This window comes from Camelina sativa, chromosome 15 (genome assembly GCF_030686135.1).
Source record: "Camelina sativa cultivar CO46 ecotype springtype chromosome 15, ASM3068613v1".
Lineage (NCBI taxonomy): Eukaryota > Viridiplantae > Streptophyta > Magnoliopsida > Brassicales > Brassicaceae > Camelina > Camelina sativa.
The window spans coordinates 30,249,482-30,266,590 of record NC_141894.1 but is presented as its reverse complement, the minus strand read 5'-3'; the positions used below and the strand labels follow the sequence as shown (position 1 = coordinate 30,266,590).

General features: G+C 34.9%; 1 protein-coding gene and 2 long non-coding RNA genes across 6 annotated transcripts; 1 reads left to right on the top strand and 2 right to left on the bottom strand.

Moving 5' to 3' along the window:
* Positions 1-105: 105 nt before the first annotated feature.
* On the bottom strand, positions 106-8,351 carry LOC104701108 (putative cadmium/zinc-transporting ATPase HMA4). Of its 2 annotated transcripts, none has more exons than XM_087488235.1 (10): positions 7,997-8,351; positions 7,282-7,501; positions 5,825-6,082; positions 4,182-4,279; positions 3,831-4,086; positions 3,615-3,752; positions 3,201-3,528; positions 2,918-3,120; positions 2,630-2,832; positions 106-2,550 (listed from the first exon to the last, which is right to left on the bottom strand). In XM_087488235.1, the coding sequence occupies exons 2-10, from the start codon at positions 7,496-7,498 to the stop codon at positions 310-312; spliced, it is 3,942 nt and encodes a 1,313-aa protein (XP_087344361.1). In that variant the 5' UTR covers positions 7,499-7,501; positions 7,997-8,351; the 3' UTR covers positions 106-309. The 2 variants fall into 2 exon arrangements, with proteins under 2 accessions (XP_087344361.1, XP_087344362.1); XM_087488236.1 differs by having other exon boundaries at positions 4,182-4,314; positions 7,997-8,166.
* A 1,245-nt stretch (positions 8,352-9,596) lies between these two features.
* LOC104747754 (uncharacterized) lies at positions 9,597-11,685 on the top strand. The gene is made up of 2 exons (XR_015582427.1): positions 9,597-10,798; positions 10,927-11,685. It is a non-coding gene; the product is annotated as an uncharacterized LOC104747754 (long non-coding RNA).
* Positions 11,686-12,143: 458 nt separating this feature from the next.
* LOC104747753 (uncharacterized) lies at positions 12,144-14,582 on the bottom strand. Of its 3 annotated transcripts, none has more exons than XR_015582425.1 (6): positions 14,000-14,480; positions 13,581-13,660; positions 13,454-13,495; positions 13,323-13,367; positions 12,747-12,883; positions 12,144-12,395 (listed from the first exon to the last, which is right to left on the bottom strand). It is a non-coding gene; the product is annotated as an uncharacterized LOC104747753 (long non-coding RNA). The 3 variants fall into 3 exon arrangements; XR_015582426.1 differs by having other exon boundaries at positions 13,454-13,491; XR_761225.3 differs by lacking the exon at positions 13,454-13,495 and having other exon boundaries at positions 14,000-14,582.
* Between the last annotated feature and the right edge of the window lie 2,527 nt (positions 14,583-17,109).

Sequence of the window (17,109 nt, the reverse complement as noted above, 5' to 3'; positions counted from 1 at the left end):
AGATCTGTTTCAACTGCTTGTCTGCTTGTTTTTATTTTTTAAGACTCTTAAGACCAAAATTTAAATCCGTTTTGCAACATTATCTGCATCTTCAAGAAGAGAGAGTATAGAACTTTAGGATTTGACATAAATAAGGGACACAAGGACCGGCATTGTCTTAATAAATATACAGTTGCTTAATCTATACTACTGCATTTGCTGGAACAAATATATATATATGGTTGTTTTATTTCGCCATTAATGGAATGCAAGACGAAACGTTATGTGAAAAGTTGGATGCGTGAGTTTACTATTCAATCATAGTCTCCGTCAAACACTCACATGGTGATGGTGGTGGTGGTGGTGGTGGCGGTGATGATGGTGGCGGTGGCCGCAAAACTCCTTTGCATAACTCCTGCAACAGTTTTTACTACTGTGACGCATCTCTCTTTCCCTACATTTTGATGCGCAAGCCTCCGGAGTCTTCACTTTGCAACAGGTCTCTACCTTGATGGCTCTGTTTGAGCTCTCGCAACGCTCAACCTTCTTCACTTGCAAGTCAGATAACACCAGATCAGTAGGACTTGTGCAACAGCTTTGACTAGAGACTTTCTCTGTCTCTCGCTCGCTGCAACAGGTTTGGCTAGAGACTTTCACTGCTCCACAGCCTCCGGATTGAGCACTCTCCACACTGACCAAATTAGAAGACCCTTCTTGTGTCAAACCAGTTCCGCAACAATGTGATTGCAGTGATTTGCAATCACCACCACCTTCAGTTTCCAAGCCTGCAACCACCAAGGTAATAGGCTTCTCATGACAGATACTTGTCACTTCTTCTTTGTCCACACAACATCCCGAGGAACAATCCGTGCTTTCTGTCCCTTCCTCTGAAGCCAGAGTGATTTCCCCGGTTTGTTTTTCATCGCTGCAGCAAACAGATTTGCAGTGACCTTCATTCCTTATCTCCATACCACATTTCTCCTCCACTTCTCCTTCTGTGCTGCCACAACAAACCAACTTGGGATCACAGCATAAACCAGTTTCCCTGTCCAAACCTTCCTCCTTTACCAACACAGCATGCTTCTTACCATAAAAGCTTTGTGTCACTTCTTCTTTGTCCACACAACATCCCGAGGAACAATCCTGATTGTCTGTATCATCCTCAGAAGCCGGAGTTATTTCCCCGGTTTGTTTTTCATCACTGCAGCATCCAGACTTGCAGTGTGCTTCAATCTTTATCTCCATATCAGATTGTTCTCCCACTTCCCCTTCTGTCTTACCACAACAAACCAGCTTGAGATCACAACTTACACCACTTTCCATGTCCAGAGCTGCCTTCTCATGGCAGGTTTGTTTCTCTGTCGCCTTGTTCTCGCAGCATCCTGAGCTACAATCCACAATTGTAACTTCAGCAGTTTGATTTTCACCATCACAGCAGCCAGACTTGCAGTTTTCTTTATCTTTAATCATCACTCTCTTCTCCAGGTAAGATGTGTCCTCACTTGAAAGCAACAAACTTGTTTCCTTAACCTTCTCTTTTTTGTCACAACAGCTTGTTTTGCAGGTTTCACCATCCTTTGTCTGCAACTCTATTTCCAAAACAGTTAATTCCTGACCAAGAACCTCCTTCGGCAGTATTTCCTCATCTTGCTTCTTCTTCTCGCAATGGCCAGACCTGCAGTGTCCAGCACTCTCCATTTTCTGTTTGGGTTTCTCACAAAAGCTCTTTGCCACTACTTCCTTCATCTTCTCATTTTTGTTAGCACAACAACCTGAACCACCTTTCATTTTCAGGTCATGTTTGACATGAGTAGTCGACTTCTTGCATGAACTCAATGAAGTTGTATTTCCCTCTGGTTTCCTAGTTTTCTCACCGCAACAGCCATCTCTTACAACCTTTACATTGTCTTGCTTCTTATCGCCACAACAACCAGAGTGAAAATGGTCAGAACTGGTTGTATGACTTTGTCTCATCATCACCTTCTCTTGAGCTTTCTTATCACCACAACATCCTGAGTTGCATTCACCATTCCCGCTCTTTGTCAACAAGCCTGCTTCTAAATCCACAACATCTTCATCATCGCCTTCAAGCTTCCTACCATTCAACATAGATGTAGAAGCCCTGTAACACTTTTTGTTCCCACTCTTTTTCTTCTCTCGCAGCAACAACATACTATTGAAAATCACTAGCAGACAAGTCCCTACATCAACAAGTACCGCTGCCCAAATCAAAGGATGACCAGCAAAGGCCAAAGCCAGTATTCCTGCTTTGAAAGTAATGGAAAGAAACACGTTTTGAACAACTTTGCGCCGAGCTCTTCTCGCTAGCTTTATCGCTTGTGGTATCCTCCTTATGTCATTAGACATCAGAATAATATGACCAGTCTGAGTCGCTAGTGCAGAGCCAGAAATCCCCATGGAGATACCAATATCAGCGGTAGCTAAAGCAGGTGCATCATTCACACCGTCCCCTACCATTGCGGTTGGTCCTTCTTTCTTAAACTCTTGTATGATTTTGGATTTATCTTCTGGAAGAAGTTCTCCATGTACAACATCCAAAACATTCCCTAGCTGTTTCATAAAAACATTTCAAGGCTTTACATAACCTCTTGGATTAAGAGAGTAATAAAATTCTGTTTTTAAGTCTCACCTGTTCCTGAGCATGCATCGCCGAGGCTTGACTATCTCCTGTTAGCATTGCGGTTTTGATTCCCATAGATTTCAGTTCTGTCATTGCTTGAGATACACCGGATCTACAAGCATCAGAAAGACTGAAAACTCCAGCTAGTCTTTCACCTACATAAACATATCCCACAGTCTTCCCACCTTTTGTATCAACTTCAATCTCTGGAACTGTCAAAAGAAAGAACAACAGTTAAGTGATCATACTATAGAATATACAAAACCTCATTCCATTGAGTTTGTGTAGCCAATGTACCTGTAGAACAACCAGCACGAGAAGCGATCCTTTTGTTCCCGATGTAGATATCGTTGCCATCAATCTTCCCGTAGATTCCTTCACCTGGAAAGTTCTGGTAGTCCTCAACCTCTTCAGGCCTAGGCTCAACAGAAACAGATTTTGCATGGTCCACGATTGTTGCAGCCATTGGATGACTTGATTTGCTTTCAACACTTGATACCCTGAAAAATTCAATACTCAGTTACAAGTTATCTCACCAAACAGGTTTTGGTCAGAACACATGTTTGTTTGTTTTTTTTACCAGTAAAGCAAGCTGCGTAGGGTTATATCTCTAGAGAGTGACTTGAAATCTATGACGATGAACTCTCCTCTGGTAATAGTCCCAGTTTTGTCGAAAGCAGCGATCTTGATCTTTGAGAGAGTGTCAAGATAATCAGCACTTTTGATCAGAAGCCCTGAAGTAGCCGCTTTAGTAAGTGCACAGAAGGTAGCAACTGGTGTAGAGAGTATAAGCCCACAAGGACAAGCACTGACTAACACAACTAGTGCTAAGTGAAACCAATGGGTGAGGTTGTGAACCTTCATTATAATAGGGACAATTGCAAAGCAAGCTGATATTATGATGATTGCTGAAACAAAACAAGAATCACAACGGTCTCAAATTAGCGAATCAAGAATATAAAGAAAAACAAGTTATGGTTATGTTTTTGCTTACCTGGAGTATAGTACTGAGAGCATTTGTCTATTAGTCTCTGAGATTTGGTTTTACTACTCTGAGCTTCTTCTACTAGCTTAGCCATCTTTGCAACCACGCAATCACCAGCTAAAGAAGTTGTTTTCACAGTTATATAACCTGCAAAAACACACATGGAGAAAGATCAAAAGACTGAAAGATACAAAGCTTGAAGCTATTTTAGAGAGGTTTACATACCATTTAGATTGATTGTTCCAGCCCAAACTATAGAATCTCTCTGTTTAGGCACAGGGAATGCTTCACCCGTTAAAGTTTTCTCGTCTACTTCACAGTTTCCATCCACCACAATTCCATCAATTGGTATGGTTTCACCGGCTTTCACTGCTACAACTGTGCTAACCTTAACCTCATCTACTTCAACTTCTTCTCCACTCTCGGCTATTGTTGCCTTTTGAGGAGCTAGGCTCATTAAAGACTGCATTACCGAACTCGCCTGAAATTTTACACTTGCCATAATCAGTACTTACACTTGCAACTTCATATCATTATAAAGATAGCAAGAAATTTCAAAATTATTAGTTAACAAACCTTGTAGCTAGCTCTTGTTTCGAGCCAGTCAGCTATGGTGAATAAGAACACAACTGCTGCAGCCTCCATGAAATCTTGCATTGCGAGTGTTGCAATCACTGTGTTGATGAAATTGGAGTATTATCAGTTAAACCTATAACAATCATAACCTCTCAGAGTACAATATTTGTTTTGATAAAAATATAAAATCAAAGAAAGCTTCAAGTAACTATATACATTTTCCAAACGAAATAAAATATTCACAAAAGTAAATTCACAGTTAATATGTTTTTCTTGCTAATCAGGTTTATAAACGGAAATTACAAATAAATTTAACTCAGTTCCATAATCAGCCAATGACGCAGGGTAAGTCTAATTTAAAAATACAGTTCCAAATTTCTGAAATAATTTCTTTACTTTTGAGATTTGATGATCTTTATTCAATTATTTTATGCACTTTTGTTCTTTTCTCTGTTTAAAGCCTTAAAGATGCTTTTTCCATTTTGAGTTGTAGAAAAGCCAATCAAAACCTACTAAAGGTATTTCCTTCTATAGCACGTAACTGCAATATATCTAAAAATGATTATAAAATATATCACTTTTATTTTCGAGACTTTCTAAAAACTTCGAAAACTAGTCTGCATATTTAGTTTGAAGATTTCTGTAGTTTGGAAAAGGAAAAAAAAAATCTTAATACAATTATTTTGTATTTTTCTTGGGTGTTACATAGAAAAAATATATATATATATATTTTTTTTAAAATAATTTTCTCTAGTCTTTAATTTTTGTTTCTCTAAGATTAGTAATTCATACAATTTCTGCATCGTCAAAGAGAATCCGAGGAAAATTATCCTCATAGAAAATTATGATTTAAAAATATTTTTGTTCCTATAATTTTTTTTTTCTAATCTAGAAATGAACTAAATTGAATGTTTTTGTAAACAGAAAAGTGAAAGGCGTCTTCTTCTTTTTTCCATATTTTGAGTGTACCTTTTTGTTATTGCAATATCTTCCACACCAACTTTCAAGTCTTTTCACATGTTCATTTTTCCTATATCCTAATAACATCCAAAGAACATTTTGGTGTTTTCCTTTATCAAAGTTACATTACATGCAGCATATATATAAACCGGTTTTAATTTTCGGTAACTTATATAACTCAAAGAAACTCTTCTATACAGTATACAACAAAATATTCAAACTTAAATTCTTATCTTTTATGTAGAACTTCTATAAGAAAATTGAACATTATATCATATATACTAGTATATGTTTTGGTGTTTATAAATATCAAGAAAAAATAAAGGAAACTTTTTGAAAAGGTTTCGTGGAGTGTTGGGTTCGCAGGGAAAGCAGTTTTCAAAGCTTTTATAAAGTACCATAAAAGGGCTAAATACCGAATAAAAGACTGGATCACAAGTTTTAAGAAATTATATATATTAGTAGTTTTAAATTTACCACAATTTGCTAAGCTATTACTGCTTTTATTCGGTATTTAGCCATAACTAATACTATAAGGTTGTTACATCGATCACGGATAACCATAAACCAACAAATCATTGTATAACACATCACTCTTAAGTCACGGAATAAATATAAATATAGAGAAATGTAATAAGAAGTGGTATAAGACAACAAAAAAAGAAAGGAAAAAGTGGTATTACCGGTTATAATGACCAAAATGTTGATGTCGATCCTAAGCCTTTTAATGGAAGCAAAGGCTTTGGCAAGAATCGGATAAATCCCGGCGGCGACTGCTGCGACGGCGATCCAACGTAAAGGCGAGTAGACGAATTTTAAGAAGGAGAGAAGGAGAAGTATGCCGGAAACCACCGCGAAGGGGCTTGGCCATTTGTTCTTGAAGTTTGTTTCTCCGTTTACTCTCACGTTTGCTTCTAACCTAGCTTGGTTGAGTGCCTTAGCTGCAAACACAAATTTTCTCAGAATTAAATCATATAATCAACAAAAGTGGAAGAAGATTTTTTTAAAAGAAAACAAAATTTAGTGAGGGAAAAAGACAAATAATTAGCCTATATTAAAATGAAAACCTTAAAATAGTGCATTTCCTTAATTTTGAAAAGAATATTTTATTTGATTATTATAACTTTTATGTCTAATATGTAATATTTTTTTTTGTTAAATAAAAAGAAATTATAAAATATAGTTACGTAACGAGTATGATCCACTACCTATTTAAATATTCGTATCAAAAGATTTGGTAAGTATCTCGACAGGCTTTTTCTAACAACTTTTTTCCTATACAAGGTTTTGGAAATTAGATATATATGATGTCAATTAGATATATTGCTTACAAACGTAGCATGCTTAATACATGCAAAATACATATGCATGTATTAGGTGAGTTATAATATTCCAAAAACATTATGGTAAAGGTATTAGAATATGCAAAAATTATATCATGTACATATTAGAAAAAAAACATGTATCGTTTGTATCATTGCCGTTATTATGCCAAAGTTGCGTTTTTATAGAGATGTTATCATTTTCAATTTGTTAGATTTGTAGATACCGTTTGACTTATTCACAATCTTTGGTTATACAAACTGAACGAGTTTCATGGAAAGAATTGAAAAATTTAGCAACGGTTTATCCTATTTTGTTGTTAGAATGAAAAAGAAAAGAAAAAAACTATTGATTTTAAAATTTACATTTAGCTTCAACCGAGGCAACCTCCTAGGTTTAAAACATACCCATTTTACCCCACTTAAAACAGAACACAGAAATCAAAGTAAAGCCATTAGAAAAGAGTAGTTTGTTGTCCAAAAAAAAAAAAAAAAGAAAAGAGTAGTTTTGGTTAAAGAAGATTAGTGGTAGAACATTTACACTTTTTAATTGAAGTGACTTGTTGGATCACATACTTGACTATCTAGTGACCAAAGATGGCGTTTGCGTATGAAACCATGACGTGAAACTATGACGTGAAATCCACTAATTAAAGAGATATAAAGTAAATAGCAAATGAAGAGAGATTTTAGTATGAAAACGAAGTGATTTTTTTTTGTTTTGGTAAAAACGAAGTGATTATTTGATAATTTAGTTATTATTTTTTGACTGGGGAAAATAAAAATAAAAATAAAAATAATTTTTAATGATGATTTACCAATTTGGAACGGAGAGATGAGGAGGCTGTCGTGAACAACAATCACGGTTCTCGACGGAACGATGACGGAAAAATCTTTAACACCATCAAGAGACTTGAGAATGTTTTCGATAATAGGAACCTCTGATGTACAACAGATTCCAAGAACGTCGAAGTAACTCTTTTGCAACTTCTTCATTTTCTTTTTCTCTTCTTCTTTGTTTTGTGACGACGCCATTTTCTGTTTTAAAAGTTGATCAAAACAACTAAATTATCATTGATTTATACATAGGCTTAATTATGGCGTTACTTTACTACTGTTTTTGAGGAGGAAAAAAAGAAGAAAGCAAAAAACTTTTTGAAGTGTTGGCTTAAATGTCAATTAGAAGATTGGAGATATCATTATCATGAAACAGCTTTGTTCATTTCTTTTTTTAAAGGATGAAACTTTGGATATAGGTTTTTGTGTTTTCTTCTTGAAAATGCTTACTTTTTAGAACAAAAATACAAAAATAATTAAAGATCAGGCCAACAAATTATCACTATCTCATTTGCTTTTAAAAAAAAGTTTCAATTACGAGGACGAAGACGAATCAACTTTTGCTTATTCTTTTTTGGAATCTAAGAATTGGACACAAAAAAAAAAAAAAAAAAAAAACAAATGCAAGAGAAGAAGAGCGTTTTGTTTTAGATCACTTCTCATGAAATATATGTGAATCAAGAAGAGAAAAATTACCAGAGATCAGAGATAAGATTACAAGCTAGTAGTAGCAAAGAGGAGAAGCTGAGAAGAAAGGCCGGACTGGTTTGGTTTGGATCGGTTGGAACAGATTAGGTTTAAGCATAAAAGGTTGGGAGAGGGAGTGAGAGAAGTGTTAGAAGAACCTTGAGAAGAAGATTTGAGGTGAATAGATCTAGAAAATGGTAGTTGCTTATATAGGCAGACAACTAAGAATGTTAGATGAAAGATGATTGGTTGGTTTCTTTATCATTTTTTCGAAACTATCAAATATATTTATGGATAATGAATTCTATTTAATTGTTTTCCAGGGGTAAGAATTTCAAGACTTATAACTTGTTCTTTTTTTTCTATCAGATAAATAAGAGTGTTGCAAAATTCATGCTTTGTTTTTCCAAAATTACCACAAAATTTTTAAGATTATCAAAAATGCCACAATTTTTAGGTGTGTCAATTTTTAAGGCTACCAAGTGATTCAAGAATCATTACTAAAAACTTTAAACCTTTCTTAAACCTAAATTTATTGTGTTTTTGATATACTATTGTTTTGGTATTTTTGGAACTATAACTTGGTTTTGTGTTAAAAAAAAAAAAAAAAAAAAACTTGGTTTTATGGGGTTTAAAGTTTTTTTTTTTTAACCATGTAAGCTTTTTTTTTTTTTTTTTTTGTGCAACGAACCATGTAAGCTATGTTTAGTTATTTGTTTTCAATTTCTATCGTTCCTAGTTTCCACTTTCCAGGGCAGATCCTATGTTCAGGAACTAATTTCCACGACAGTTTCCTATGTTCAAGAATCAAGATTCAGTTCCCATATTTAAGTTAACTATTTATTCTTAATAATGGATTATAGACTATTCTAACTCTTTTAAAAAAAAAATTCATGATGATCCAAATATAGTATACAAAAATTAAAATTTGAATCGACAATCTTATTTCCAACAAATCAATAGCGTTAGAAATCATTTCGTAAATTGTTATAATTCATAAGAAAATAAACAATCATTTCGTAAATTGTCATAATTCATAAGAAAATAAACATTCTTAATAAGAAAATCAATGTTTGCCCATATGACTTTGTTTTGGGGAACTCGATATTAGTTAGTCTTGAAACCAAGTATCATCAACGGAGATGATTGATTAGAGTTTGGTTAAAACAATTACATATTCTAATAAGTTTCTCTTAGGGGTTACAATATGGTAAACTTTTATTTATCTACTATATAAATTGGTTATAAAGGAAAAGTATTGAGATTACAAAACATTACTACAAGTTGGAAAGGTCCAATACGTCACGAGTTTAGGCACATTATTATATAGCATATCTACGAATTGGAATTACTATTATTAATAATAACTTTTGCTAGATTGTATTTTAATTTGGACCAAAAAAAATGATCAAAAGAGGATTTTATCTCGTGAGTGAAAGACACGAATTCAAAGTTACCAAAATTTTAGTGGAAACCCCCAAAAGTGGAATGTCACAAAATGGAATCCATGTGTGATTCCTCATTTCATTGCTTACTTTATTATTAGTTTTTGGTACGATTTTCTTATTTTTATCATCATTATAAATAATTAACTACACATTCTTTTAATGCAACGCACCAATTGTCTTCTACTTTTTGTAGCTTATCTACCTATATCTTGTATACTTTATTGAAAATTTTCACATGGTTGCATAATATATAACTTTTGCTTGGAGAAACAGATGGAGTAAAGACGTATACGGCTTAAATCATGCATTTTATGATATCACGGATGAGCGTGAGCCGGCCAAAATCCAAGTAAAGATTGCTTGGGCATGTAGAAACACGTAAGAGTTCGCCCTAAAACCTTTTCTCCCAGACCCGAATATCGAGGAGCCGTCAACACCAAAACTCACCGACGCCGGTGGAGCTTTGGCTCGCCGGCGTCAGGGTATCTCGACCATAGTTTTCGCTCTGTATCTTCTCTGCTTTCTTAGTTTTCTTTCTCAATTCTGTTTTCCCCTTTTGTTTCTCTTTTGTCAATCGACGCAAACCCCCCTCAATCAACCAGATCCAGCTTCACTACCGACGGAAATCACGTCCCCTGGTCACTTTAATCATAGATCCGGAATGGCAATCAACTCTGCAGATCTCTCTTCCCCAATGTCACCCGAGCCTTGGCAGGCGGAGACGGCGACGACGTTTGGAGAGGACTCCTCCAGAGAATTGAATTTTCTCTGCGTTTGGACTACCGTCTTGAACACTTACCTTTCCCTGAGCTTGGCAGCCCTGTATATGCTCCCACCGGAGACGCAGAAGTTTCCTTCACTCTCCCTGGTCAGCCGCTGTACGTATCATCTCTCTCGGTTCTTCACAGCACTTTTCCTGTGGATGAACATCAAAACAAAGCTCGGCACGCTAGCTTTACAGAAGGTTTTGCCCAATTTCCAAGATCCCAGGTTCTATTTATCTAACCCTCTATTATCCTGTTGACTTTGCCTAAACTTTCTGGCTATACTCGATGTCCGAAGACTGCATCAAAGAACCCATTTAGTTAGGCTGTCTTGGATGTATAAAGGGTATATTAGAATTTTGGTGGCTACTCTGCTCATGACTTTGTCGGGTGAATCCCGAAACTCCCTTTATCAAAGGGATGTCAACCCCCAACGCCCACCTTACTTCCCGAAACTCAGGTCTGTTGCTTCCTGTTCCGTGTTTTGTCGAGCTCAATCCTTGTGTGGAATTCTTGATCACCATCTCCATGGCAGAGAGGATCCACCTGATTGGTCACGACCTGACACTTATCCTCTGCACCTAATAATCACTACGTTGGTAAGCTCTACTGCTCACAACACCCTATTATCAACCCCTCGTTCGAAGCTCAAGCATGGTTTATATCTATCAATATCCTATCGGTTGCATAATGTGTGTGGAATTCTTGATCACCATTTTCATGGCAGAGAGGATCCACCACTTATGATTCGAATGTACACATGCTGCTCACGAAACCTGGTTTAGCTCCAATGATGAACTCTACCTTGCCTAAACTCTTGAAGCCTTATGGCTCCGCAACTCTGATGACACAGTACCGAGGATGTGATCTTGATCTTAGAGGTTTCTCTATCAGCAATCACCTCTCGTCAATTCCGGCCAATTGCCTTAAACACCACCGCTCCAAGCAACCCAATATCTCCACCTCCATTACCATCCGGACTTTTGTCCCCCAACTCCTTGACCTGGCCTTGCTTCGGCTAGTGCTCTTCATCCAGGTGAGCTTTTTGGCTCTACCGATCATTTTAACGGCACAATGTCTCTCGACTGTGACCAACTTGTCATCTGTCGAACTCATCGACGACGACCATTCTTGCAACCTTGATGCCGCATGTATCCAACTGCTCCATAGCTTTTGTTTCATACCGATCATGGACTCTTGCTTGATGTTCTATCTTTCTTTACTCATGCTTATGGTTTTGGGAAAACCTTTGTATGTCGCTTTTTAAACTCTGGGATTTATATCCTTTTATTTGTATTGTTTCTGTCTGATTGAATAGAAACAACCGTTTGATCAAAAAAAAAAAAATGATATCACGGATGAGCTATGGAATGTAATAGAGTAAGCCATATATAGGCTCATAGCAATCACCTAATTGTCTCAGTCTCATAGTCTTTCTAGGTTTGAAAGCTGTTTTTGATGATAATATTTGTGGCAGTTTTATAAATTGTGAAATTCTTTCTAATCAATTGGAACTGAATTTAAAACTAACAATATAATAAAAACATCAATTATTTTAATCAGTTAAATCATTAATATGTGAATTATGTTTTTTTCTTCTTAACTTATCTCAGAGATTAGAAATTCTCACTACAAGAAAAATCAATATTCATAGCACATGATAAATGCTATCGTATGTGTTTAATAGCGTTTTCATAAATGCTATGTTATCGGCAGCTATCTTAGGTGTCACCTCTATTATAGCGTTTTTGACATGTGCTATTATATGTCATTCTTTTATAGCACTAATCAAATGATATAATATAGTTTTCCGTAACACATATTTTGTGCTATTTTATATTATGTCATAGCATTTTTATTTTGCTATATGGAGAAATTTAAATTTTAATTTGATTTTTATAATTTATATATTTGACCCCAGTTTTGCAGACTTATTTAAATGGATTGATATAAAAAAAAATTATTTCATAAATATCATCAACATACATAACATTAATTTAAACAAGTCTTACATATCATACAAGTCTTGTACTATGCTGCCAAGTTTTATCCAAAAAAGCTAACATTAAAACTTATAAGGATTGAGACAAACTTGCGATATCTTCCGTCTCTTCTCCTCTATCTATTTCGCCTTCCCATCAAAAGCAGTACACATGTCTGAAGAACTGTTCCAGTTAGCATTCCCATCCATATTCCCTGTAATCATGTGTATCCACAATACTAAGGTGCTTTTGTGGTAAAGTAAAGAAAGATATTCACGAATCCAAAACATTGACAGATAGAATAAAGACATTTTAGCTCAAACTCAAATATCAGAGACTTATGGATGAGTAGAATCAACATTAAGGTTTTCTATAAGACAAGTAGAGAATCAGATAAACAAAGCATTCACCATTCTGATAATCAAAACAAAGCATTCACCCTTCTTAAACAGCTATCACAGCTCAACCATACAATGGTGCAAATAAGAATGATAATAGATGGGGTAACATCCAACTAAACATGCAACATCCACTAATGGAAAGGTAATAAGATATATATAATTACCTATGTATGGGCTTGTCACCAGATTCAGGCCATTCCACAATCTCTGCAGGAGGGTTTTATTGAAAATAATTTCTTCTGTTACCTCTGCTCAGGCGCCAGACTCTTTATTCATGTTGGAAACTCCAAACAGTCACACACTGCACAAACAAGAAAGATTATAAGTGTTTATAAGCAAGCTCTCACACAAAGCACATAAGTTGAAGTCTAAAAGTAAGGATATAACTTTATCATCTGTTTTTTCAGCCTATAACCAAAACACAAATGAATAAGAGAATGAGACACTATAACAGATTTCAAGAGACAAGAATCACACGAAGTGAAAAAAAACATATAGTTTAAGAACTAGATCATAGAGGCAAAGAGAGAAAGACTCACAGAGAAAACTAGTAATGGACAGAAAAAAAGACAAGACACTAGATGAATTGCTAGTCATGAAAGTATTTTAGAAACTTGCACATTCAAGTAAATGTCAGACCAAATGCAGCAATACAAATTGGTAGGAAGTGGACTCTGTAACCAAAAGTGTCAAGGTCTTGTTTAGTAACAGTAACACAATATAACAGCGAAAAATCTAACCTTGTGGCATAGAATTTCTGGCTGACTGGCTCTCTTATCTCCTTTCTACACAAAAAAAAATGAGAATAAAAACAACAACTCAACGAAAACAAAGTTTGAGCAAGGGAGATCGAAAGAAGGGACAACAAAACTTGTCATCGGTTGTAATGGTCTTGTGAACAGCCTTCTTCTTTCTTATATGAGATTCAAAATGTTTAGAGAACATCCAAACATGAAAATGATAAACAAAAAATTCACAAAAAGACTTAGTTCTCAAACCTTCTTATTATCTCCTTACGCTTCATGACTGCAAGAACATCTCCCTCTTTTGTCTTTACTTCAATCTTAGTAGAACTAATCTGCAACCAACTCATCAAAAATACCTCAGGGTTTAATGGATACACAATCTAATAGTTACCCCCAACATAGCACAGTAACAAGAGAACGGATTAGAAAAACCAAATAACAAAGTTTCAAAGTCCTCTTCAAAAGAACTAAATAGAAAAGAAGAATTGAAGAACAGAACAACCTTCATTTCAAACTAGCATCCAACCTTCAATTTAGACTAACATCCAAGCTCGATTAATAACCAAAAGAACAGAACAATCTTAAATTCAGACAAACATCCAAAGCTAAGAAATTTTTAAGCTCGATTAATTAAAATTTTTAAATTGTGAGTAAGGAATAAAAGCAAACACCTGGTGGGTGCACTTGGACGAATAAGAAGAACATGAAACTCTTGATTGTTTTACACAATCCGAACCTACGCATTCACGCTCACGGTCTCTCTCTCTCTCTCTCTCTCTCTCTCTCTCTCTCTCTCTCTCTCTCTCTCTATTCCTATCGCAATCTCGATCTCACCCCTATCATTCTCCCAGTCGCGGTCACGTACTCGGTCCCCATCTCAATCTCAGTCTCGATCTTTGTCCCGATTGGTGTTGTCTCCATTGGCGTCTTCAGTCTCAGGCTCGGAGTTGACATAATGGATGCGAAATGAGGCCGGCGACGAGCTTCACGGTGGAGTCTGTGGCGGAGTCGAGAAGACTGAAGACCTAGATTTCAGTTTGGAGATTTTTTTTTCTCTTGTTCATCGTATAGAGAAGGGAAAAGAATATAGGGGTAATTAAAACTTTTAGATACGAACGAGGCTCAAGTAAAGTTTTCCTTTTAAGTATAGACAGAATAAATGATTTTAGGTTTACATTTTAATGAATTTTTATCATAGCTTTTTTCTAGTGCTATTAATACTAACCAAAATCAAAAATCTATCATTTATAACAGTTACGAAAATAGTGCTATCCTAATGTGCTATTAATAAGCATTTTTCTTGTAGTGTCTATTTGTTATATTCAAACAAGAATAAGCTCTCGAGAGTTGAGAATGCATCATAGATGCCCACACGGACGTGGTCTATGAAATGATGAAAGGAACTAACCCATGTTCGACCTACGTTGGAAACAAAAAAAAATCATATTTGTCTGGAAAATATGGATTTGGGTTGAAAGTCCAAACAATTTACAATGTATTCGAAATTATGCTAATTGGATACTCTCAACATTAGTCGAGAATCATTTTAAATTTTGGAATAGACAGTGTGATAACCATCATAGAAAAATCCACTCTATATCATTTCAACGTGTTTCTATTAAAACATGACCGGATCAACCCATTACGTATATAAAAAAAAAAAATAGATCGTAGATTGAACAGTAGTAGTGTAGTACAGTACTGACATAATTTCAAATATTGGATTTTTCTTTGCGGGCTGTTAGTAGTCAGAATTGAATAATTGGTTACATCTTTTCCTTAATTTAAACGTTATCTCAGTAATCTGGGACACTATAGGGACCACGTTGCATCAAGCCCTAAAATATGCAGCATATTGTGTTCAACAAATTTCAGTTAAAGATCGCTTAATCTTTTTTAATTCTAATAATATGTTTGTGGCTATAAAGAAATTATACAAAAACTAATCTGATTATTTGTGCTGTAACATATTACATGATAATGCTATAGTTACACATGAGAAACTTTGGAAATTCGTCAGAATGAGTAATTTATAGTAGAAAAATAATTTTTTACTTTTTGTCTTTGTCAATGCTTTTTAGTACCGTATACGTTAGGGATTATATATGTAGAATAGTATATAACATCGTATATGTTAGAAATCCTATATTGGAATGAGATGAGATGTAAAATAATATATACTAAAAAAATACCGGTTGATCTTAATATTGAAATTTGTATCAAACCCGCAAGATGACCTACAAAATTCATATAAATCGGATTGTTTTACACAATCCGAACCTACGCATTCACGCTCACGGTCTCTCTCTCTCTCTCTCTTTTAAAGAATTTTACATCATAAGTAAAATGAAAACTTAAATTATTTACAAATATGAACCATTTCACTAATTCGTATAATTGGTTAATTATAAAAGTTAACAGTATAAATGAGAACCAAATACGGGAAAAAAAAAAACAAATCGTAGTGATATGAAAGACTACCTAACAAGTTTTGCAAAATAGCATGCTGCCGCCAACCATTATGGACGTCGTGATCCACAAACAGTCGCAGCAAAATCGTTACAAATTATATATATGAGTCTGACCCATTATTATAGGTAGTACTGTGGAAAAACATAAACAAATAATGGAAAACCCTATGTTCGTTAGTGAGGCTGCTTGCTAGTGTCACTCCAATAAATTCATATAATGCAAAGTTCCCTAGATATATATCTTCTTACCAACCTATAAAATCATGTTTAAGCATATATAAGCTGTTTTAGACAAAATTAGAATTCATTTTAGTTATACTTCACCCTACATATCTCGATTAGCTTTCTAACACTACTATATAAATGTAAGACTATTAGATCATATTCTCATTTTATTTTACTTTTTCATTTTACGAACTTCTTGTGTAAGAACAGAATATTTTAGTTGCAGAAGTGTCTATCATGACACACCATGGGATCTCTTGTGGCTTGTGGCTCTTTTGCTTCGGTCTCCGATCCTCTATGGACTATCAAACCGTTGCTATTGCTTTTGTATGCCTTCTTAAGCTTTTTGTAACCCTCTTAAAGTTTCTTGTAACCTTGTTATGCTTGAAGAGCTTGTAAACTCTGCCCTAGAGGCTTTATTTGAATGAAAAACGAGGCTGTTTGACAAAAAAAAAACTTTATAAACTTATCACATACTTGACCATGCATATATTTTATTTTTATTTGAAAATTGCATTAAGAATATCCCTATACATGGAATTTATCCTAAAATTATTTGCTTGTATAAGTACCCTTTTTTTAATTCTCAACATCGATACAAGTTTTACATCTTGTTGAGGTTATCGCATTCGATTTACCGTGAAACCTTAGTAATTTCTTATCTCCTACATCTATCTCTTTCTTTAAACTCAACTTTCAGTCAATCCTGATTTCAATGGATGATTAGATGAAGACAAACAAAAAAGAGAACATGGTACATAATGAAGAGGAAGAGGTTACGAGTTCATTTTCTAGGTTTGAGAAACCTGAAATCTTGGTCATGTTTATTGTAGCAATAAAAAAACAGTTACTATATGTTATGTTACAAACAACCTTACTCAGATATATTTTGTCGACCAACACAACGAAATTATGCAGAACAAATTAATTTGGTTCTTCGAAATGTTATAAGAAAACAAGTCAAAACTAATCTCGTTTGTTATAGTCACTATTCAACTTTTGTTATGTTTATCTTATACCATTGTTTCACATGATCTGTTTATCCTGCAGAAGCTATATTTTTTTTGTTTAATTTGTTTTAATCT

Bases quoted from the DNA above. Each gene is read 5' to 3' on its own strand.
- LOC104701108 (XM_087488235.1), bottom strand. From the start codon at position 7,498: ATGGCGTCGTCACAAAACAAAGAAGAAGAGAAAAAGAAAATGAAGAAG. The intron at 3,753-3,830 runs GTATGTAAACCT...GTGTTTTTGCAG, and splicing joins TGGAACAATCAATCTAAATG to GTTATATAACTGTGAAAACA. The intron at 3,121-3,200 runs GTAAAAAAAACA...TGAATTTTTCAG, and splicing joins CTACGCAGCTTGCTTTACTG to GGTATCAAGTGTTGAAAGCA.